Source organism: Carcharodon carcharias, chromosome 1, assembly GCF_017639515.1.
Source record: "Carcharodon carcharias isolate sCarCar2 chromosome 1, sCarCar2.pri, whole genome shotgun sequence".
NCBI lineage: Eukaryota > Metazoa > Chordata > Chondrichthyes > Lamniformes > Lamnidae > Carcharodon > Carcharodon carcharias.
Window position 1 is genome coordinate 180,085,653 of NC_054467.1, and position 24,007 is coordinate 180,109,659.

A 24,007-nucleotide genomic window follows, 5' to 3' on the forward strand; every position below is an offset into this window, starting at 1 on the left:
AGATGCTGCGATCATGATTATATTCAAGGAGGGAGACAAGTCCAATTGCAGTATTTACAGAGGAGCCTCGTTGCTGTCTGCCACAGAAGATCATTGCAAGGGTTCTGCTCAATTGCCCTCTCCCAATGGCTGAAGAGCTCCTTCCAGTGTTGCAGTGTGCTTGTCGGCCACTGAAAGTCACCACAGACGAGATCTTCACTGTGCTGCAAATCCAAGAAAAATGCAAATAACTGCACCAATCGCTTCACATGGCCTTTCTCAACCTCCTAAAAGCCTTTGACTCTGTCAACATGAAGGCTTATGAAGTGTCCTCCTCAAATTTGGCTGCCCTCAGAAATTTGTCACCATCCTCTACCTACTCCACAGTGATGTGCAAGGCATGATCCTCACCAGTGGAACCACCACAAACCCAATCTTAGTGATGACTGGGGCCAAAACAAGGCTATGCCGTTGAACCAACCCTCTTCTCCATCTTTCTCATTCCAGTACTGCACATCACCTCCAGCAAATTACCCACAGGAGTGGAGATAATTTACAGATGGGAAACTATCCTATGCGACCTTCAATCCAAAACCAAAATCACTCCAACTTCTGTCACTGAGATTGCAGGTAACACTTGTGTGTGCGTTCACTCTGAAACTGAGCTCCAGGTCATTGTCAACTCCTTCTCCAAAGCACGTAGAGAAAATGGGCCTTTCCCTAAACAAATGGAAAACTAAGATCTTCTCCTAACCAGCTTCCGTGGTATAAAACGTCCCCCCACCTCCATCCCTCCTCCCCCCACCCACCCATTGATTAAGATCAACGGCAAGATTCTGAAAAATTTGGGTCCATATCCTGGAAGCCTCCTCTCGATGAAGGCAGACATAGACAATGAAACCCATCATCGCCTGCAATGTGCCAGCTTAGTCTTTGGCCGACTGAGGAGAAGAGTATTTGAGAACCAGGATCTCAAACCCAAAATTAAGGTCACGATTTACTGGGCAACAGTGATCCTCCATTCCTATATGCCTCAGAGACTTTGACAACCTACAACAGGCACCTTAGCGCACTAGAGAAATACCACCAGCAATTCCTTCGCAAGATCCTCAAAATCCACTAGCAAGACAGGCGGTCCAACAACAGCTTCCTCTTCCAAGCCAACAGGCCCACATTGAGGCTCTAATCACTCAAAACCAACTCCAGTGGGACTGGACACCAGACTCCCAAAACAACTGTTCTACTCTGAACTCTGTCACAGCAAGAGACTCCAAAGAGGACAGAGGAAAAGCTTTAAGGATGTACTCAAAGCATCCCTGAAGAGGTCAAACATCCCTGCCAACTCCTGTCAGTCCCTGGCCTATGACCAATCAAAATGAAGAAAGTTTATTTGGGAAGGCATGGAAAACATTTGAGGGACTTCATTGGGAACATGCAGACGCAAAGTTGGGGCATCGGAGTGAGCACACAAACCTCCAAACAACCCATCTGCCTGATTCTTCTAGCACCACCTGCCCTGTAAGTGGTTGCACATTGGACTTGTCACCCATTTCCGAACCCATCGAGCTGAGTCACCCTTGATCTCGAGGGCCTGCCTCAGGGAGAGGATTTTTGCAATATTCTGCCTACTGGTTTGGCACTTTTTAGAGAACTTGATCATAAGATGGTCTCACCTATAAAGCGATCTTATGATCCCAGTGGAACATATTATAACAGGCCCAAGAGCCCTTTTGGAAATAGTACATGTAAATTACTGTTTCACTTGGAAGGAGTCTTTGAGGTCTTGGATAGTGGGAAGGAAGCAGGTAAAGGGCAGGTGTTGCATCTCCTGAGCTTGCATCGGAAGAATGTTAGGGGTGATTGAAGAGTGGAGCAGGGTGTTGCAAGAGTAATGGTCTTTTAAGAATGCTTAAAGGGAAGGGAAGTGGAAGATTTGCTTGGTGTTGGCAGAAATGGCTGTGGATGATTTCTTAAATTTGGAGGCTGAGGACAAAGGGGAGCCCTAAAGTGGATCTGGGAGGGAGAGGAAGGGATGAGAGCATAAGTAGGGGAATTGGAATAGGTGGAGGACCATGTCAGCTATGGTGGAGGGGAATCCTTGATTGAGGAGAAAGGAAGGCATATTGGGCAGAGTTTTTCTGGCTCCAGTGTGGCTGGCTGGGAAACAGAGGATACGGGGAAAAGAGGGGAGCCGTGCTGGGATGTCAGCCCTGCCACTGCGAATTTTTCCCAACAGCAGGATAGGCTGCATATCAGCTACCCAATGAATAGGGGCAGCCAACCCATAAAAATAATTAAAGTTTTTCCAGCTATTTTTGTTTTTGTTTCAGATTTCTAGTATTTGCAGTATTTTGCTTTTAAATAATCAAAGGCCCTGGTAAGGGCAATTTTCCAGGGCCTCCAGCCTTTGTCCCATGGGGAGGTTGCCAGCTTCATGGAGGCATCCTCCTTGTGGTCATCTGGGGTTCAATGAAACCAGAGACTCCAAGCTCTAAAGAGGGGTCAAAAGGAGGCAAGGCTGGTCCTGTAGCCCCAAGTGGCCTTCCAGATCGCCTACCTGCTTGGCTCCCCCAGGATTTTTATTTTTAGACTTTACTTCTCTGAACCTCTCAATCTCCTATCTGCTTCAGCAGTGCCCACTTCTCATTGTGATGTGGCTGAAGCCTCAGAGCTGCTGGTCATCTGATTGAACGGTAACATTGCAAACCCATAGGGAGCAATAGTGTGGACAGTGGCATTGATCGTCTGAGCAAATATGACAAGAGAATCCTGGAATATGGACTAGAGTCCTTATAGGAAGCCAGATGAGAGGAAATATAATTAAGGTAGCTGTGGAAGCCAGTAGTCTTAAAGTAGATAGCGGCCGACAGCCTGTACACGGAAATGGGGGCAGAGAAGTCAAGGAAGGGAAGTGAAGAGTTACAGTTCAGGAAAGCAATTCATTATCCAGAAAGACCTTAAAATTTCCCCATTGCAAAATAATTCCAGGATTTTGCCTTTACTGTTCTATTTGGAAGTCTATTCCCTGGATTACTTAATCTTCATGTGGCACAGAATTTTCTGTCCTAAATTAACTTTTTACTAGTTTCATCCTGGGTTCCCTTGTTATACTTGCACCTTTTAATTTAAATTAATATTCCTGATTCACTTTTTCTATTCCCTTAACTATCTTGTAAATATGACAGTGCTGAGTTGCAGGATCATTATAGTCTTCAATGTCACTTCGTTTTCTTGGTCATGTGGACTGCACTACATTTTAGAATTGGAGTTCTTTCAAAATTGTTTTGAAACTATCCATATTACACTAAAATGTTTAGCTGTTCCAATCTTCTCCCCTTCTATCTAAAGGTGCTGACTCGGCAGCTCAGCAGTCTACCAACAAGTCACTCAAGTGTCCATTCTTCGTGTGCAAGTTCAAAATGAATATCACAAAGCTATTCCACTGTGGAGGGCATTACACCTGAGACCAATCCTGTCTTTAGCTGATGCCTGGCACCTGCTTGCTTTCCACCAGGTGTTACTGGATAGCAAACAATTGCAGGAAGCATTGCTGATTTTATGTTTTCTCCCTCATCTGGGATTCTGAAACCAATTTACTTACTAAATTTTATACCAACAGTGGTATCTGTAGATTTCACTAAGTAGCATCAAGGAATGTAGCCTGCTCCAGTGTGTGACCTTTCTCTGAATCAAAGCAATGCCCACTTTGACCAAATTCTACAGACACTCATGGGAAGATGGCATGACGCCACATGCAGATATAATTTAAAATTCTAACATGGTTGCGGTTCATTTAATTTTTTTTAAATGAAGGGATTTTGGTCATTTTCAACTTAATGTTTGTTTTTATACTTCAGGAAAAAATAGCGAAATCACCATACTAATTCAGCAAAAATAATGATGATATATTGGGGATGATTTTGACTTTGTCCAGTGATATAAATGAGGTGACGGCGCATCAGCAGCCCATTTTACATCTCCCAGTAATTATTTCAATTGATTTCAATGGAAATGAAAATCAGAAGAGATGTGAAGCGAGCTGTTGATGCTACAGCTATAGCCTGTTGTGCACTACCAGACAAGGTTTATTAAAAAAAACCACACTGTCTGTCTTTGTAGGCTGTTATGCCTTAAAACTTGCTGTATGTTTGTGTGAACTGTGCACCCTGTGCTAGGATGCTGTACTATGGCATAATTATGTTGAGATTCCAAAATTATGTATTACATCATGTTCACCAACTATCAAAAATATATTTATGGTTAAGTAACATGGTTTCTTACCAAAGTTTGTAACATACAAAGAACTGCTTATAGTTAAAGGTTTGGGCATTGTTGCTTTTCTTTGGTTTCAACTTTTAAAAATAGTGGAAAATGTATTTTGTTTTATTTCTCTATCGAGTGAGTGGTAATTCAAACATAGATATGGAAAATTTACAAACACTAACATTGATTAGTGCATCATGTAAATTGACTATTTGAGTTCATACCTTATATTTTTAGAGTGTTCAAATATAGGAATTGGTGACTGGACTGGAATTCAGATTGTCCGAGTGGACCATGCTGGCTGTCTGTACACTTCCAAGATCCTGCTGTTCCCACGTTCATGCAACCTCCCTGCCTGAAATATGTTGGGCGCCCAGTGGGGGGGATAGAATTTATGATGCTGTAGATTACGTTGAAAGCAGCGATTTAAAGAAAACAGCTCCCTTCAAAGTGAGTGGAGAAAAATAAAATAGAGCCAGAAAAAACAATCAGCTTGATGAAAAGAAGCAGGTGGCAACAAAAATGTAGAGGCAGGGAATAAGCCAGCACACTAAAACAAGCATCAAAAATGCAAAACAACACAATCAAAAAAAAGCTTCTGGTCTTCCAGAGCTCCTTCACACATGGAGATCTACTGCAGCCATTAAATAGCGGTGGGCTGTTCTGTGTGTATCACACACCCCTGTTGTAAAAAATAGAAAATCAAGCAAAGACTCCTTTCAGTGATATTTACATAAAATTCTGTGTGGTAATGAAGCGCTTGCTGATTCTGCATTCTGAAATTCAAATTCTGGTCTCTTGCACATCCCCCACCCCCCATTTTTATTGCTCCACCATTGCTGCCAATGCCTTAAGATGCTTCGGCCCTAAGCTCTGGAATGCTCCCACATCTCCCTGACCCCCAACTCTGCCAACCACTAAACCTCTCTGTATCTCTACCTCCCTTTGCTCATTTAAAGTGTTCCTAAAACCTTTTTTTGGTTCACATATCTTCCTTAAGTGGCTTGTCAAATTTTGTTTGATAAACTCCTATGAAGACCCTGGGGACATTTTACAATGTAGGTACTCAAAAAACAAGCTTTTTTTTTGTTGTTGATTCAAAAGGCACCTATGAAATTTAAGTGCAGCTGACTATAACAGCTTGATTTCACTGCTTCCTTACACATATTTTGCATTCTTTCCATTAACGAAACAATCTAGCCCATAGCGTGCAAGCAAAATTGTGACCCTGTATTTGGTGTCATGACTAAACATCAGTACTGTTTAAATCATGTTTTATGTTAGTGTACTGCCTCCCCTTCCACTCGTCATAAATTTCAGCTCATCCAAAGCTCTGCTGTCCATATCCTATACTGCACTATCACCCATCAGCTCTGTGCTTGTTGACCTACAGTCCCAGACTCCCAACACCTCAAATTTAAAATTTGCATGTCATGTTTAAATCCCTCCATGATCTCACCCCTCCTTATTTCTATAACCTCCTATAAACTCTACAGTCCCCGCCCCCACCCCACCAAACTCGCTATCCCTCCAATATCCCCAAAATCAATGGGTAAAATCTTTAAAAATAAAAAAAACAAAAAACTGCGGATGCTGGAAATCCAAGACAAAAGCAGAATTACCTGGAAAAACTCAGCAGGTCTGGCAGCATCGGTGGAGAAGAAAAGAGTTGACATTTCAAGTCCTCATGATCCTTCAACAGAATCTTTAGCTTGGCGGGCGCGCGTCCAACCTGACCGAGCGTAAAATGACATGCGATGACATCAAGCAAGCGTCTCAACGTCATCGCATTTTCACGTGATAATTTGGTCGGTGGGCGCACACCAACAATTAAAAGACATATTAAGGCCATTAAGAAGTTAATTAAAAGAAATTTTTCACTGCTCGTCCAAACTAATGGTTGGTGGGCAGGCACAGAGGCCAAGCGATCTTTGTACCTTTTGGGAAACCTCATCCATGGGCAGGATGAGGTTTCCTAAAGCAAATAAAAATAAAATTAAAACTTTAATTTTTCATTACTAACATGATAGAGTCACATGAGGGGACATGTTTTATAACATTTATAAAATCTTTATTACTTCTTTTGAAATATGTTCATCTGATTATGAAGCACACATTTGCGTGCATGCATGAAGTTTGCGCTTGCCTCAGTCGCCCTCCTCCCACCGCCCACACAGGCAGCGCCGAGCGTTTTTGATGCTCGTGTTTCACGCTTGGCAGGCCTTAATTGGCCAGCCAGCGTGAAATCGCCTTCTGGCCCCGGTTGTGGGCAGCAGTTAGCTTCCTGACCACCTCGGTCTGTCCGCCCCCGCCGAGCCCACCTGACATGGGTGAAATTCTGTCCAATATCCCTCCAACCCCTCCCCAAACTCACTGTTCCTCCAACTCCAGCTTGTGTATTATCCAGCCTTCCTTCAACCTCACCATATCGCTCCCCTACTTTAAGGTCTTCTTTAAAACCTAGCTCTTAACTTCCTATTAACTCCGTCTTTGGTTCTGTATCTATATTTGTCTCATTATCACCTCCTTGAAGAACCCTTAGGATATTTTTTCTACATGAATGCAAGTAGTTGTTACTCTTATGATTCTCGGCCCCAAAATTTCTGGCACTGGAATGGTGGTGGGGGGGAGCTGTATAATATTGGGCAGAATCAGGTTCCACTGGGAGCCAAAAAAATGCAAATAAAAAGGAAAAAATCTTCAGCATCATTGGGCTTCAGTGGGACCTCAGGAGAATGGTAATTGGAACTCCCCAATGTAAACACACACTTGTACAAACACACACTTGTAGAATTGGTGACCCACCCAACCATGCAAATTACCTCATCTTGGAATTTAGGACAAGAGCTCTGACTTGGAGCTAGGGTGAACAGGGCTCCATTCTATTGTACCTACACTAAAGAGGGAATCCAAGGACCCTAATTTTAATCCTCTTGAGCACTGTCTGTTGCACTCTGTTCAAAATAAAGTTTTTTTTAAATTAAATGTCTTAAATGTAAATGTCTTTCGTTTTCCTTCATTACCACTACCGTCTGTATCTTCACTGTCCTTGTCATCTCTACTTTAACAGAGAAACGTCTGAGCGTATTTGCAAAATGAAGTATTGCATTTGTGGTCTATTGAAGAAAGGAAAGAACATGCATTATTTTGAGCCTCTCATGATCTCTTGAGAGTGGAGCACTCCAGCCAGTGGAGCACTTTTGAAGTCATTGTTGCAGTGTAGAAAATTCAGCAGCAATTCGCACAAAGGTCCGTCAAACAAGAGTAAAATAAATGACCAGATGACATTTTAGTGATGTTGTTTGAAGAATAAATGCTGACCAGGTGTTTGGGAGAACCCCCTTTTCTTCATATTTAACCTGCGGCAGGCAGGAAAGACTCTCAATCCAGGGAGGCCGTCAGATTTGCCTTCAACCTTCTAGGAGAGGTCCCTCATTCAAAGGCGCTCTGTGCCTGATCAAGAGACAATGCCAGGCATTGGTTAAGGAAGGGGGCCTGCAGGAGGCCACACCCTGCCCTTTTGGATCCCCATCTCCCCACCCTGGCTGGCACCTCCTTCCCTGGAACCCCATCCTGCCCACTTACCTGTCTCCAGAGATCCATTGCCAATCCTTTAGGTAAACTCCAGTGCAACACAATCAGTAGCCATGGCTCCAGGTGGCGCTCTGGTACTGCTGCAGAGCTGCTGATTTCTGATTGGCCAGCAGCTCACGGGACCAGGATTTGTGCCCCTCTCTGGACTTGATTCATTGGGAGGCCCGATGCTCTCCAGGTAAGTGCCTGATTACCTCGGGATAGAGTTGGGCCTCCTGTGGAAAGGAGATGCAGGGCTCCCACCAGTGGGTGGGACCCGTGTTGCTGCCACTAAATTCCACCCATAATATTTCTTCCATCAGAGCAGGAGTTATCAAGTTGAATGCAGTGTTTAATGACGATACGTGTGTGGAACAGAAGGCAGGCATAGGTGGTGGAACAAAAATCCTGATTGGGTTTAAAAAGGGAATTGGACAGTTTATACCAACAAACTGGATTCAGGGATATTAGAAAGAGAATCTTGTGAATGGGTAAAATAAATGGACGAAACATATTCACCTGCCTGAAATTCACTGGCTGCAATGTTTTCAGGGAGGTGGAGGCATTACAGACAGGAAACCCAAAAAGGTGGGTAATATAGAGGCAAAATATAGAGGATTTCTTGGATTTCCAGAAAAAAACTACAGATTCCTAGCCAGCAGCTTGCCAGATTGAGAGGCTGACTGTCGAGTGGGAAGGCCTATAGCTCAAGAGCAAAGAGAAAGGAACGAAAGCCGGGGTGGCGGGGGGGCAATATTGTGGATGTGTGTCGGAAGCACAGGGAGATTATATCATGGAGAGACACGGGTTTGCAGTGATACTGTTCCTCCTGGTCCACAAACAGCTCTCCAAAAGGTACTTAGCAGCTGGATCCAGTTGTTCTCACCTCCCTCCAGCTGCTGGGCTCCCTGAACCTTGAGAAACCCACCCCACAGCAATGAAATATAAAAGTAAGGTAAAATTTGAGTTGGGTATCATGTCCATCATGTCCCGGAGTGGGACTCAAACAATGTTACACACTACATGGGCCTAAAACTTCAATGTTTTTAATGCAAAAACTGTGTGGTTCTGCCATAGAGGCTCAGAATTTAGTTTGGGAGTCAAATATGCCAGAGTTACACCCATTCTAAAATAACACATCACCTTTCTGTAGAATTGGCTTCAGGCAGAAGATGTGCCTAATCCAAAATGTTGCAGGATAATGACATAAAAGCTGCTCTCCCAGAAATTCCACCATTTACACCAGAATTGTCTGCATTTGAAAACAAACCAGGAAATAGTTGAACATTTTCTTTGAATATTTACAACTTTTGTCTGAATCATCGACTCTGATCTGATCTGGGGCGATAACAGAGACCTGGCTAAAGGAAGGGCATAGCTGGGGGTTAAATATTCCCGGGTACAAGGTGTTCAGAAAAGATAGCAAAGGAAGGAAAGGAGGATGGGTGACAGATTTGGTTAAGGAGAGCATTGCAGTCCTGCAGAAAGAGTATGTTCCAGAAGGTTCAAGGACAGAATCAATTTGGCTAGAACTAAGGAACAAAAAGGGTGCAATTACATTGCTCAGTGTAGTCTATAGACCGCCAACTAGTGAGAAGCACAAAGAAGAACAAACCTAAGGGAAATTACAGAGAGATGCAAGCATTATAGAGTAGTTATAATGGATGACTTTAATTACCCAAATGTAGACTGGGACAGTGGTAGTGTAAAAGGTGAAGAGGGGCAAAAGTTCCTAGATTGTGTTGAGGAAAATTTTCTCCAGCAGTATGTGTCCAATCCAACAAGAAAAGCTGCACTGTTGGACCTGGTTCTTATAATGAGGTGGGCCAAGTAGATCGAGTGTCAGTGGGGGAACATTTAGGAGACAGTGATCATTGTATTGTGTGTATAAGGATGATGATAGAAAAGGACGATAGGCAATCCAAAGTAAGAATAATTAACTGGACGAGAGCCAACTTCAAGGGGGAAGAACAGAGCTGGGCTAGATAGACTGGAAGGGAAGATCGGTGGGAAGAACTGTAGCTGAACAATGGGCTACCTTAAAAAAAGAATTGGCTTGGGCACAGTCAAGGTATATTCCATTGAAAGGGAAAAGTAGGGCAAACAAATCCAGAGTTCTCTGGATCAAAAGATTGACAAAACATCGGGACTGGACAAAATGCATCTGAGGGTATTGAAGGAAGTGAGAGCAGAAATTGCAGGGGCACTGGCCATAATTTTTCAGTCTTCCCTAGACTCAGGAGTCCAGAGAATTGCAAACATTATGCCCTTGTTCAAAAAAGGTTGTAAGGATAAACCCAGCAATTAAAGACCAGTCAGTTTAACTTCAGTGGTGGGCAGGATTCTGGAAACAATTATTCAATTATTAATGGTCATGTGGAAAAATGTAAGGAAGAGCCAGCATGGATTTCTAAAGGGGAAATTTGGAGTTTTTGAAGAGGTAACAGACAAGGTCATTGAGGGTAATGCTGTTGATGTGTTGTACATGAACTTGGGGCATTTGATACATTGCCACACAACAGAGCTTTGAGAGAAGTTATTGCTTTGTAATAAAAGGGACAGTAGCAACGTGGATACAAAATTGGCTGAAAAAGAGGAAGCAGAGAGTAATGGTCAATGAATATTTTTTGGGGTGGAGGAAGATTTGTAGTGGAGTTCCCCAGTGGTCGGTATCGTGACCCTCACTTTTCCTGATGTATATTAATGATCTAGATCATGGTGCGCAGGAGACAATCTCAAAGTTTGCAGATGATACAAAGCTTGAGGGTGTTGTAAACTGCAAGGAGGACAGTGTAGAACTTAAAAAGGACATAGACAAGTTGGTGGAGTGGACAGATGGATGGCAGATGAAGTTCAATGTGGAGAAGTGTGAGGTGATGCCTTTTGGTAGGAAGAACATGGACAGACAATATAAAATAAGTGATGAAATTTGGAAGGGGGTGCAGGAGCAGAAAGACGGGTATACTTGTGCTTAGATCATTGAAGGTGGCAGAACAGGTGGAGAGAGCAGTTAATAAAGCATATAGTATCCTGGGCTTTATTAATAGGAGCATAGAGTACAAGTGCAGGGAGGTTATGCTAAATTTATATAAGACACTCATTAGACCTCAGCTGGAGTATTGTGTACAGTGTTGGGAGCCACATTATAGGAAGGGTGTGAACAAATTGGAGAGAATGCAGAAGAGGTTTACAAGAATGGTTCCATGGATGAGAAACTTCAGTTATGAGGATAGATTGGAGAGGTTGGGACTGTTCTCCTTGGAAAGAAGAAGGCTAAGAAGAGATTTGATAGGGAAGTTTAAAATCATGAGGGAGCTGGACAGAGTAGATAGGGAGAAGCTCGTTAAAGGATTAAGAACAAGAGATTTAACCTGATTTGCAAAAAAAAAGCAAATTTGACGTGAGAAAAATCTTTCACACGAGTAGTTAGGATCTGGAATGCACTGCTTGGAAGTGTGGTGGAGGCAGGTTTAATCGAGACATTCAAGAGGGCATTAGATGATTATTTGATTAGAAACAATGTGCTAGGGTACAGGGGAAAAGGCAGGGCAATAGCGCTACGTCATAAGGCTCATTTGGTGAGCTGGTGTAGACACGATGGGTTGAATGGCTTCCTTCTGTGCCATAAAATTCTGTTATTCTGTGATATTGTGATCTCAGAGGTGGATGGGGTGGGGTGACGGTTGTGTTAATTTTACAGTCAGCTTACCTGGAAGAAAGAGTTTTCCTCAAGTCCTAATAAATGTAATGATAGGGACTGATTGTGGTTTTTATCTCCGTTTCCCATTTGTAGCCAGCCAAATTGAGAGGCAGACAGGCAGGCAGCCTTTGACAGTGGCCACAGCTACTGACAAAAAATGAAAATCAGTTCCTCCCTTTACAGCTGGGAGCGGAGAGGTGGTATCAGAAAGGCTGGATGTTGGTGGGCGAAGGTGGTTAGAGGGGAGCTCAGAAGGATTATGGAGAAGTAAATCGGGAGAGTCAGGAAGGTGTCCGATTGTGGGCATAGGTGAAGCAGGTAAACTGGATCCAGCAGGTTGGTGGAAGTGAACTTTCCTCCTGAATCCAGCAATCCTCAGCTCCCTGTAGGTGCCAGATTTAATGAAACCAGTACGAATTTAAAATGGTGGTCAAATCTGAATGCACAGCTTCTTATAATAGTTACATGACCAAGCCGGTTGCCTGCCTCCTTGTCCCACCTCCATTAAAAACATTAGTAGATGGATTGGGTGTCAGGGTTCAGATTTTTTCCATCCCGCTTGTCCCAAACTCTCCCTTTTTGGTGGGGATTAACTTCCTCCCCCAGCCACTCCCAATCAGCTTTGACTGAAATTATTACAAACACCAGCTGTGCTGCTGGGAAAGGATTCTGCATTTTGCCTTTTAGCAATTTTGGGCAGGGAAATCTTTACACCATTTTGACATAGAGCCCTTCTCATTAGGTTCATTAAAGGCATTTCCATTTATGTCTTTATAGTAGAAACTGAACAGGAGCAAGAGGAGATTATGGTCATTTGGGGTATACTTTGCACAGCTCCCTCCTAGTATTTCCAAGGTGTTGTAGGATATATCCGAACAATTTATGGCAGAGTCATTACCACCAACACCATGTTCAGGCCATATAATTTCAGTCTTATTCAGTGCCAAGCAGTGATTCAGGGGCACTAGTTTATCCATCTGCTGAAATGGGAATAAAAATTCAGATTTTCAATTCAGTGCCCAATTATAAAAGTGATTGAGAAACCTATTTGTACGTGCCTACTTTGAGAAATACATAATAATTCCTCTTTTTTTTACAACAGGGAGGAGATGGTGGTATAGTGGTTACACCAATTAAAACTCAGTTCATTAAAAAATCTGGATTGAAAACTAGGATTAGTAATGGTTACCATGGTGATTGTTGCAAAAACCCATCTGGTTCACAAATGTCCTTTAGGGAAGGAAATCTATTGTCCTTACCTAGTCTGGCCTACATGTGACTCCAGACATACAGCAATGTGGTTGATACTTAACTGCCCTCTGAAATGACCTAGCAATTCACTCAGTCCAAGGGCAGTTAGGGATGAGCAACAAATGCTGGCCTTGCAGGTGACGCCCACATCCCATGAAAGATTAAAGAAAAATTACCAATATAATGACATACACCATGGGCAGGATTTTTAGGTTGGTGGGCAAGTGTGATTGGCGGGCCCAGGATCGGCTGAGGAATGGACCGGTGCCCGCGATTGGCCCCCTGACATGATATCACGCTGGCTGGCCAATTAACGGCCAGCCAGCGTGAAGCGCGTGCTGAAATCCTCAGCGCTGCGTGGGTGGGGGCGGGAAGAGGGCGGATGCTGACGTAAGCATGGGTGTGGGGGAGTGTGAAATGGAAGCTCCCTGAAGGCAGAGAGCTGCCTTAGGGAGCTGAAGACCGAAAAGAAAGTTTGCAAAATCAGGAATAAAAATGTCCAAGCATCACAAACAGTCACCTGAACATATACATAGATTTTTATTTAATAATGGAAACCTCAGCCCACCCTTGGATGGGGTTTCATGAAAATGCAAAGCCCAATTCGCCCCTCCGCCAACTGTAAGGTTGGATGGACCACGAAATGTTGGATACAATTACAACTTTAATGAGCTTGATAGGCCTCTTAATTGTCAGTGGGCGTGCTTCCAACTTTCACGCGCCCACCGACCGAAATATCATCTGAGCTTAGGATGACGTCGACATGTTCGCCCGACGTCATCCTGCACAATTTTGCATCCCAAGTTTAAAATGTATTTCACATTGGTAATGCAGGGATGTAAGTGGTATATTGCTTGGTCAATTTAAGAAAGAAATCACCCCCAAAATAGTTTATGCAATAAATGATGGGAAATTGACATTTCCTATCCATTGTACATCGCTCAGTTCCTTTATTTTTAAATTATTTCATGGGATGAGGGCATTGCTGGCAACGTCAGCATTTATTGCCCATCCCTAATTGCCCTTTAGAAGGTGGTAGTTAACCACCTTCTTGAACCACAGCAGTCCATGTGGTACAGCAACACTCAATGCAAAGGAGAGGATCAGAATGGAGATACAAGCTCTCTGCTCCCTTTCTGCTGCCCAGGGATTTTTTGAGATTCCCTCAATAAAACAAGAAAAGATTCTTATTTTTTTGTCCTTGTGGCTGGAACAAAACAATTTTGAGGATGCCCAAAGGCTGTGGGTCTTGGACCTGAGTGCAGCCCATCTCTGATCAAGGTGGGGCATGCAGCACATACCAGAGGACAATCAGAATAACATTTATATAGCACCTTTAATGCCAGAAAATGTCCAGCAGAGCTTCACAGGAAAATAATAAACCAAAAATTGACACTAAGCTGAAGAAAAGAGATATTCGAGCACAGACTAAAAGCTGGGTTGAAGACTAAGGTTTAATGAGGGTCTTCAAGGAGGAGGAGGAGAGCTGAAGATGATTAGGGAAGGAATTCTAGAACTTGGGGGCTAAACATCTGAGAACAGAGCCACCAATGGTGGGGCAAAATAAATGGAGAATATGGAAGTTAGTAATTGAGAACTATAAAGTTCTTGGAGGGTTGTAGAGCTGGAGAAAATCGTTGACATAGTGAGACCATGGAGAGATTTGAACAAGAGGATAAAAAATATTTTTTTTAAACGCTAAGTCCCATTTTCATTCAGGGACTGGGAGCAATGCTGTAGGCTGCTAATTTTGAACAGTGGCTAAAATACTGCAAGGATTCTGTGAATATTGTTCAACACCACATCACTGTTGGAAACAGGTGGGGAAATATGGCCTAGGCCTGCAGCAGTGACATTCAAACAATTCTCTTTAGAGGTGATTTATTTGAAAAAAATAAAGCATAGAAGTGTGCCTGTGAGGTGATGCTTGGTTACATGAAGAGACTGGAATTTCTTCCCCATTCCTAATCTCCAGATCATTCTAGTCTGTATGAAGATCACTCTAGTCTGTATGAATTATAGTTATTTGTAGTGGTTTTTGTTACAGCTAAGAGGCTTAGTAGCCCATTTCAGCAGAGAGTTATGGATCAACAACATTGTTGTAGGTCAAGTCACATATATTGCTGAGAAAAGACACATATTGTCGAAGCTTTTCGTCTTGCACTCATCAGGACAATTCACAAGAATTCCAAATTGTAAAGGGAGAACCATTTATACAGCATGAGAAGAGAGTGCTGATTGGTTGGCAAGTGGACTCTGATTGCTAGAGGCGTTGCCATGGACAAAACACCACTTAATTTATAACTGACAGTTAACTGCTAAGCTTTATTTAAATTAATGCCAGGCAGGTTGACCGATTTTTTTTATTATTCATCCACGGGATGTAGGCTTTGCTGGCTTGACCAGCATTTATTCCCCATCCTTAGTTGCCCTTAAGAAGGTGGTGTTGAGCTGCCTTCTTGAACCGCTGCAGTCCATGTGGTGTAGGTATACCCACAGTGCTGTTAGGAAGCGAGTTCCAGGATTTTGACCCAGTGACAGTGAAGGAACAGTAATATAGTTCCAAGTCAGAATAGTGAGTGGCTTGGAGAGGAACTTCTAGGTGATAGTGTTCCCATCAATCTGCTGCCCCTGTCCTTCTAGATGATAGTGGTCGTGGGTTTGGATGGTGCGGTCGAAGGAGCCTTGGTGAATTCCTGCAGTGCATCTTGTAGATGTTACACACTGCCGCCATTGAGCATTGGTGGTGGAGGGAGTAAATATTTGTGGATGTGATGCCAGTCAAGTGGGCTGCTTGTCCTGGACGGTATCAAGCTTCTTGAGTGTTGTGGCAGCTGCACTCATCCAGGCAAATGGGAAGTATTCCATCACACTCCTGACTTGTGCCTTGTAGATAGTGGACAGGCTTTGGGGAGTCAGGAGGTGAGTTACTCGCTGAAGGATTTCTAACCTGTGACCTGCTCTTGTAGCCACTGTACTTATATGGCTAGTCCAGTTCAGTTTCTGGTCAATGGTAAACCCCAGGATGTTAATAGTAGGGGATTAAGAGATGGTATTGCTATTGAACATCAAATGGCAATGATTGGATTCTATCTTGTTGGTGATGGTCATTGCCTGTCATTTGTGTGGCGCGAATGCTATTTACCACTTGTCAGCCCAAGCCCGGATATTGTACAGGTCTTGCTGCATTTGGACATGGATTGCTTCAGTATCTGAGGCGTCGTGAATGGTGCTGAACATTGTGCAGTCATCAGCAAACATCCCCACTTCTGACCTTTAAGTTGGAAGGATGAAGCAGCTGAAGATGTTTGGGCCGAGGACACTACCCTGAAAAACTATTGCAGTGATGTCCCAGAATTGAGATGACTTGATATCTAACAACCGCAAGCATATTCTTTTGTGGTAGCTATGACTCCAACCAGTGGAGAGCTTTCCCCCTGATTCCCATTCACTCCAGTTTTGCTAGGGCCCCTTGATGCCACACTCGGTCAAATGCTGCCTTGATGTCAAGTGCAGTCACTCTCACCTCACCTTGGGAATTCAGCTCTTTTGTTCCATGTTTGAACCAAGGCTGTAATGAGGTCAGGAGATGAGTGGCCCTGGTGGAATTGAAACTGAGCATCATTGAGCAGGCTATTGCGATGCAAGTACTGCTTGATAGCACTGTTGATGACCCCTTCCATCACTTTACTGAGTGCGTAAGTTTAGAGTCATTAAATGGTTGCCTTACCCTGCGACATAGATGAGATCATTCATCATCTTTCTGCACTGCATGGCCAACCTGTTCTGTGCAGCTTTCGCACTGATCACCACTGCCACCGCCTCCCAAGCATGAGTGGTGAGATTGCTGGGTCTCCTGTGGCCAGAGCAGGAATAGTGGACATCATAACCAGCCTCCAAGAGGCATTCCAGGGACTGATTACTGAAATCTTCTTGGCCTTTGGGGCCATGTCTTCACTGGAGCAGTCCTGGGCTGCACGCACTGAGAAATGTGTGCTTAACTGCAGTTTAGATATGGCACCCAGAATGAGGAAACGGTGTGGTAATGGCATTGCCACTCACTCTCTCACATACACCTTCACATCACCATCTTGAGGCACTTGCATAGATCAACTTGTGCCCCCACACACACCCTGGGATATCCTCCTTCCCCAAACAAGCTCTCGCCCTGCAGTCATTGAAAAGCCACCCTGCCTTACCGCTGGTCTGGTATGTAGGGACTTTCCTGTGAGCCCCCCTAAAAGTGATGTGGTGCTGTCTGTGAAGCCTGGCGCTGATGACTGCGAGTGCTGCCCGAAGCAAGGTAGCCGAACAAGCCTCAAAATCCCGAGCGAAGTGCAGCTTGCCAGGTGCACGTCGTTTGTGTACCGTTGTGAAACATGTCAGCGTGCAATCATGCTGATGTAAGCGCATGATCCAGCGTGGGGGGATGATTCTGGCGAGCAGGGTGAGATTCTAATATATTGAAATTAGGTTCCCGCCATTGATGGGTGGAGCGGACAACCGCAAACTGGTTTTACGATGATGTGAAACTGATTTTTGCAATTTCCCAATATTTTACACTCCCGCCCGCAAACAGCAGTGGAAAATACCGGCTTGTATTTTGAGTTTTGCAAGCACGAGCTGGTTGGGTGCAGTCACTACTTCCCCATTATGAAAGGTCGAAGCTGACATGCTGTTTGATATGATCCACCAGTCTTTGGGATGTACAGCCTACATACCTAGCATCACACTGGCACTGAAATTCATTTACCACATTAAACATTTGTGTGATAGTTAGAAATCTTTTTGGCTGGATGGCAGCATCATGTTGGTGGTGAATACTTCTCGTGTTGCTACTGCATAGTAGCAGCTTGAAACGGCTAGCTTCACCTGTTGCTCCAATTTTGAGATACCAAGGTAATCTGAGATAGATTGGGCACTTTTCAGATCCGAAAGTGATGACCTTAGGCCCATTCATGAGTTTGCGCGATGTACATTGAGCAGTGATCTGATCAGGATAGCCATTATTTCGTTGGATGTCTTTGATGTGCCCTATTTCAGCATCAAACATGCATGGTGAGCAAATTTATGAGCTTGCCAAAAAGGTCAATCTTATAGCGCGTGGAACTGTAGAAAACCTAACACATATTTTGACCAAAGAAGGTAGGTTTGTGGTAGATGGTAGTAGAGAACCCCCTGGCAGGTTTCTCAACTAGTGTGTCAAGGAAAGGGAGCTCATTTGACTGCCCCATTTCAAAGATGAATTTGAGCGCAGAATGGAGCCCATTAAAGTGTGGAAGGAAATTCTTACATGCAGCTGCAGGCTCAAATAATCCAAATTGGTGCACTCTCTGTGGTAATGCGTCTACCAATCAGAGTCCACTTGCCAACCAAACAGCAATCTCTTCTCATGCAGTATAAATTGTTGCTCCCTTCACAATTTGGTATTCTTTCAAATTGTTCTGATGAGTGTGAGATGAAAAGCTTTGACAGCATGTACCTTTTTTCAGCAAAACCCAAGTCCTGTACTACCAAACGACCACAAGTCACATATAGATAACACCAGGTAAGGGTGGTTGGTTTCCTTCCCTAAACATTAGTGAACCAATTGTTATTTTTTTCTGATAATCCAGTAGCTTCATGGTCACCATTACATGATACTAGCTTTTTATTCCATATTTATTTATTAACTGAACTCAAATTCTGCAACTGCTGTGACAGGATTTGATCTCAAGTCGCTGGAGTTCCAGTAGGATTGTAGCCGTACCCCTGATGGAATTTTGATACCGCCACTCAGAATGCATGTTTAACATCCTACAGTAATACAATACGGAAGAAGCTCCCTCATGCCAATGCTTTGTTGAGCACTTTTAACAAAGTTCTCCCCATGATCATTTCTTAGATATCAATTTTGCTTTGAATGAGTATGTTGGGAGCAAATGCATGTTTGTTCTGACTTGCAAAAGTAATCATTCATTTACCACATTAAACACTTATGTGATAGTTAGAACATCTTTTTGGCTAAATTTCATGATGAACAACCTTTCATGAGACATTGGAACATATTTTCATGCCTCCATCCATGTGGGAACGGAGGTGGAGGGATTTTAAAATGGCAGATGGGACCTGATTCCAGGATTCCCACCCCAATTCCTGTCTCCAGAAATTTTTGCTGGAGCCAGATAAGGATGCAGGTAGCCTTCCCACACTCAGCACTACTGCCCTTGCTGGCCCCATTGCAAGGGTAGGCCACCCAATTCCTCCACATCTTCAATTTTTGAGGAGTCAGCGCCTTTGTTAAGTATACATGATTCAGGGCCTCTCAGATAAGTTGTGAACCACAGTCTGGATTCAGGAACCTTTTCACAGTCAAGTTTATAAGATCTTAGCCATGCTCCCTCATATCCCCCATGCCCCCTCCATGCATCCCTGTATCCTCCATGCCCACAGACCCAGTGTGCACGATGTACAGAACCATTGAGCCATATAATAACAGTGGCAAGTCTTGAAATGCTTATGAAAAGAAACGCTCATCAGAGATCTCCTTTGGATAAAAAACTGCTCAAGCTTATAAAAGTGTCAATCAGCCATTCTTAGTATCAATAACAGAAGCTTTATCTCACTTCACACCTCTTAGTCATGTCCAAATAAACACACAGGCATTTAAAAAAAAAAGAAAGAATAACTAATTAAAACCTCATAACAATGCCAATCAATCAAAGCAAACACTTCCCTTCTACCTGTGTAAACAGACCCCTGTTGCTGATTCCATTAGTGAACCTTGGAGTTCAGCCAAGCATTCATGAATGAGACCTTCTGGAGAAACAGATGGCCACTCATCAGTTTCTGTTAATACAATTACCATATGGCCTCCTCATGGATAGTTGGCTGAGCTCCAAGACTTCAAGGAATTCCAGACCTATTGTGTTCCATTTGTAATAAAATGTTGAAAACTAATCAAATGTTTGGTTTCCACAATTCTGGACTTTCAGCCACAAGTATCTTGATGGTACTTCTATACATTCCGTCATGCACCTTACACCTACCCCACCCTGCTCTTCCGCATGCCAAAGCAAACATTTCTCTTGATTCCAGTTTTAATGCTGTACTCGCACTGAACGTTGCTGCTTACCCTGAAGTCCCACCCTTGGGGTCAAAATTGGGAGGTGACCCTAACTTTGACAGGTGGCTATAACCCAGGCAGAAATAAAGGCCACCAGAACTGCCCTCCAATTTAGGACTGTGGCCTAAGCTCAAGTGCTGTTGGCCCAATCAGAGAGCCAGCAGCTCAGTAGGCTCAGCAGCCCCACTGAGACAGCAACACCAAGCAGAGGGCTCATCAATGACAGGGTGCCCTCGAACAGAAGTGAGGTAGGCTGGAGGAAGCTGGGGCCTGGCAATCGTGGATTGGGGATAATTATTGAGCATTGGCTGTGCCGTTTCTGCGAGGGCAGCCATGGCAATGTTGGGGTTGGGGGAGGGGGGGAGAGTCCCTTTCAACAGCCATAGAGTTTGCCTCGGAAATTCGCTGGGAGCCACCAGATTTTACCCAGTGGTCCCCCCATTTGGTGGGCCCTCAGCCAATATGGGTAAAATACCTGTGATGGTAGTAAGTGGCTTTTAATTGGCCAATTAAGTGGTTCAGTTGGCCTCCTGATGGGCAGCCGAGCTGCCAACTTTTCCACTGCCATACCATATTGTCAGCAGAGGAAAGACTTCAGGCTCTCCTGCTGATGCCTCCTCCCGTCATTTTGTCAGCCCTCTGACTTAGGGAGGGTGCCCTTCAAATATGCAAAATAATCAGCAAGCACGGCTATGGCAACGGAGCGACAGTGGTGACAATGGCTTGTAGCCCTGGCAGGAGGACAGAAGAGATGCACAGCTTCTCTTAGGGTAGTGAAAGCAGAGACAATGAAAGATTTCAAAATGAAATTAGTTGGGCACTTGAAGGAGATTCAGGGATAAAGTGGAGGAATGAGACCTGACTGATTTGCTCTACATGGACTCGATGAGCCTATTAGCCTCCTCCTGTGCCATAAATGACTCATGCCTGCCCTTGCCAATGGGCTGGGAAAATTCAGCGCCTTTCAGTATAAATAAAACAGAGGAAGACTTACCGTGCGGGAGGGTTTCCTTAATTAAAGTCAAATGCTTTAGTGCCTGGAGCTACTGAACTGACCTCTATTCTTTCTATGGTCAGCCAGAATCCAAACTTTAATCTTTTTCACTGAATTTTATTCTCCCAGGAACACTTGAACGAATTATGCCCAAACATTTAAAAGCGGTAACCAATGATGACAACTCTGGAAATCGAACCATAATATACACTCTGGTTAGTTTTCCAAAACTCGGTAAAGTGGTAAAGGTTGGGACTGGCAATGTGACATATGAAGAGACCAACTTCACCCAAAACATGGTAAGTGTTATATTCAGTAACTTTTTTTAGTCTACGTCCTAAGGCTCAGTAATATATAAACTTGTGTTGATAAAATTGTCATTTTTATAATGCATCTAATAATCATTTAAAAATGGAAAGAACTTGCATTTACATTACACCCTTCAAATCCTCGAGACATCCCCATGTACATCACAGCCAACGGTTGTACTTTGAAAGTTTAGTTTAGCCCAACGCAAGAACTCTCCTGCTCCTCTTCAGACTGTGCTATGAGATCTTTTGCATTGAGCTTCAAAAGAAATTGAGGCCTTTGTCTCATCCAAGCCCCTGGAGTGGGGCTTGAGCCCGTGACCCTCTGAGAGGCCAGAGTGCTACCATTGAGCCAAGGTGACAATTGATCTGAAGAAGGGTTATACAAACTTGAAACATTAACTCTGCTTCTCTCTCCACAGGTGCTGTCAGATCTGCTGTGTTTGAGCAGCATTTTCTGTTTTATTTCAAATTTCCAGCATCTGCAGTATTTTGCTTTTATCTTACTTTTATCTGCTGTTTAGTATTTAAAATTATCATTTTCACTTTAAAGCGCTCCAAACATAAAATAAAACATTTAAAAGCACATTTTAGTCAGAAAAGCAATGATTTTTGTATGTGCTCCTTTGACAAAAGCAAAATATTGGCTTGTTGGTTGTCCCTTTAAGTCCAATCACAACACATAAGGAGGTAGAATTTCTGCAATGGTTTCCTGTGTTCCCCACCAGAACACTGCAAAAGATCCTGCTTATTCTGTCAAAAATTGGGAGAAGATTCACAGAAATTATACCTTGGGGAGTTTAAAAATAATAGGGGTGAATTTCCCAGCCACCCGCCCCTACCTTAATCTGGCCCCCATATTATGGGGGCAGGTCAGGCGTCAGGTAGCCTGCCCACCCTGAGGTTTATTGAGGGCCTAAAATGGGCAATCAACTGCCACTTAAGGGCCTTATTCCATCTCCACCGTAATTTTTCTGTCGGCGAGGGTAAGGCAGAAACAAGGAAAACAGCCTGGCAGCTTTGATAGTGCGGGTGCGGGCTGCTGTCAAGCAGGAAGCGGGCATACCTCCTTTGGGGGTTCCCAGTGCCCATCGGAGGCACTCACCACCCCCCCCTCCCCCCCCCCATGATGGTTGCCCCTTCTTTGTCCCTCCCCCACTGGCCCGGCTAACCCATCCCCCCCTCCCCACCTACTCCTCCCCTGCCCCTAGCCCCCCCCTCACTGGAATCTCCCAGCCATGCCCGCCCAAAATCCCCAGACGTAACTGAAGTCTGGTAGACGCTTGACTCCTCTGGTCTGGTTGTAGTCCCAGAAGTGGCCACTTGTGGCACTACTGAGACTACAAGTGTTGCTGGCCAATCAGATTGGCCAACAGTTCTCAAGGGCAGGGTTTCCTGTCTCTGATGAGAAGTCGTCCCACTCTGCAAGTCCCCAATGTAATTTGGCCGCAGGGCAGCCAGATTTCAAGTTGGCAAGATGTCAACCGACATTTTAGCTGGGGGTCTGGTAATCCGTCTCCCCCTTAAAATCCAACCCATAAACTAGATGCTGTCAGAATCTTGTGTTGAACTGAATTTGATACATGTTTCAAGTTTCATTCATTTGTCCTAGTAAATATTTTTCTAATATTTTACTTAATTTATCTTTTGTTAGGATTGCTTGCTTTTACCATTTGGGGAAGCAGAAATATTGTAAAACCTTTCATCAGATGACATTTCTATTGTTTAACCGGCATTATATCTTTGAATACTGAAGAGTGTTTGATAACTCATGTATTCTTAAAGGCTCTCTGTACAGTTGTCCTTAATCTTTGCTTGATTTCAAGCTATTTTGTTTGATGTAGTTTGATATACTAATTGTAATAAAATAATCTTTAAACAATTGCCAAAAATATTTTTATATAACATCATGATTTTTGTCTAAAAAATGTACATGTATTGGCGGAATGAAACAGAAAGTAAAGAGTAGGGAGAATAAATAGGATGAAGAACTATTGCATTTACTTTAAGTAATATAAATACATCTTAAATAATTCATACAGACAGCCTTAAGAGGTTATGAAATATTCAGCCAGTAAGTTCTAGTCTTGCCAAAGGCAGAATTAAAGAGGGATCAGCCAGACCAGACATAATAAATAGTTTGTTTGCACAACTTGAAATAATTTGCTTATTCTTATTCAATCAATTCTTCATCAGTTAAAAAGGGTAACATTTATTTATTTGAGTCTTGAGAATGTATGCCATTTTTTCATTATTTTTAGATTTCCCAGCTACATGTTTTGACCTTGGGCCTTAGAATTTTTGAATGTACTGAAGTACACAGATATTCTACTACTGACAAAATCAAATCATTTACAGAGGAGTCACATAGGATCAAACCCTATCAAAATCCTATCAAATCCAAATCAAAAATAAGATTATTTTTGTAATCTTATATATTTCGTTAGGCAGTAACCCAAATATTGTAAACTTGTAGAATTCAAATAGAAAACAATTAATGAAGCGTTGTTAATGATAAATCTTAAGTGGTTTCATTACATCTAAAACACACTCACACCTTAAAGACCAAATTCCAGATTTATCAAAAAGCTGGTCAGCGCCTTGTGCTCACTTTATTTTACCATGATTCACTTTCTTATAAGTTATATCCATAAACCATTAACCATTCTCCTCTTAATTTATGTATTCATTCCAAACAGCAAAGAGATTTCTAGTGGAGTCAAATACCGTTTTTTTAAAAAAAACTGCTTGGAAGTAGGAGACAAAAATAATGCTATAACTGCATATAATAATCAATTATGTTCCTTTATTTCTCCATATTTTCAAAGCTTGTA

At 43.2% G+C, this 24,007-nt stretch overlaps 1 protein-coding gene across 1 annotated transcript in view; it reads left to right on the forward strand.

Moving 5' to 3' along the window:
- cspg4ba (chondroitin sulfate proteoglycan 4ba) overlaps positions 1–24,007 on the forward strand; it is a 144,709-nt gene that overhangs the window by 103,515 nt on the left and 17,187 nt on the right. Inside the window, exon 8 of the mRNA XM_041191583.1 lies at positions 20,995–21,164. Within this exon, the coding sequence (XP_041047517.1) occupies positions 20,995–21,164 (170 nt within the window). The remainder of the gene's footprint in view (positions 1–20,994; positions 21,165–24,007) is intronic.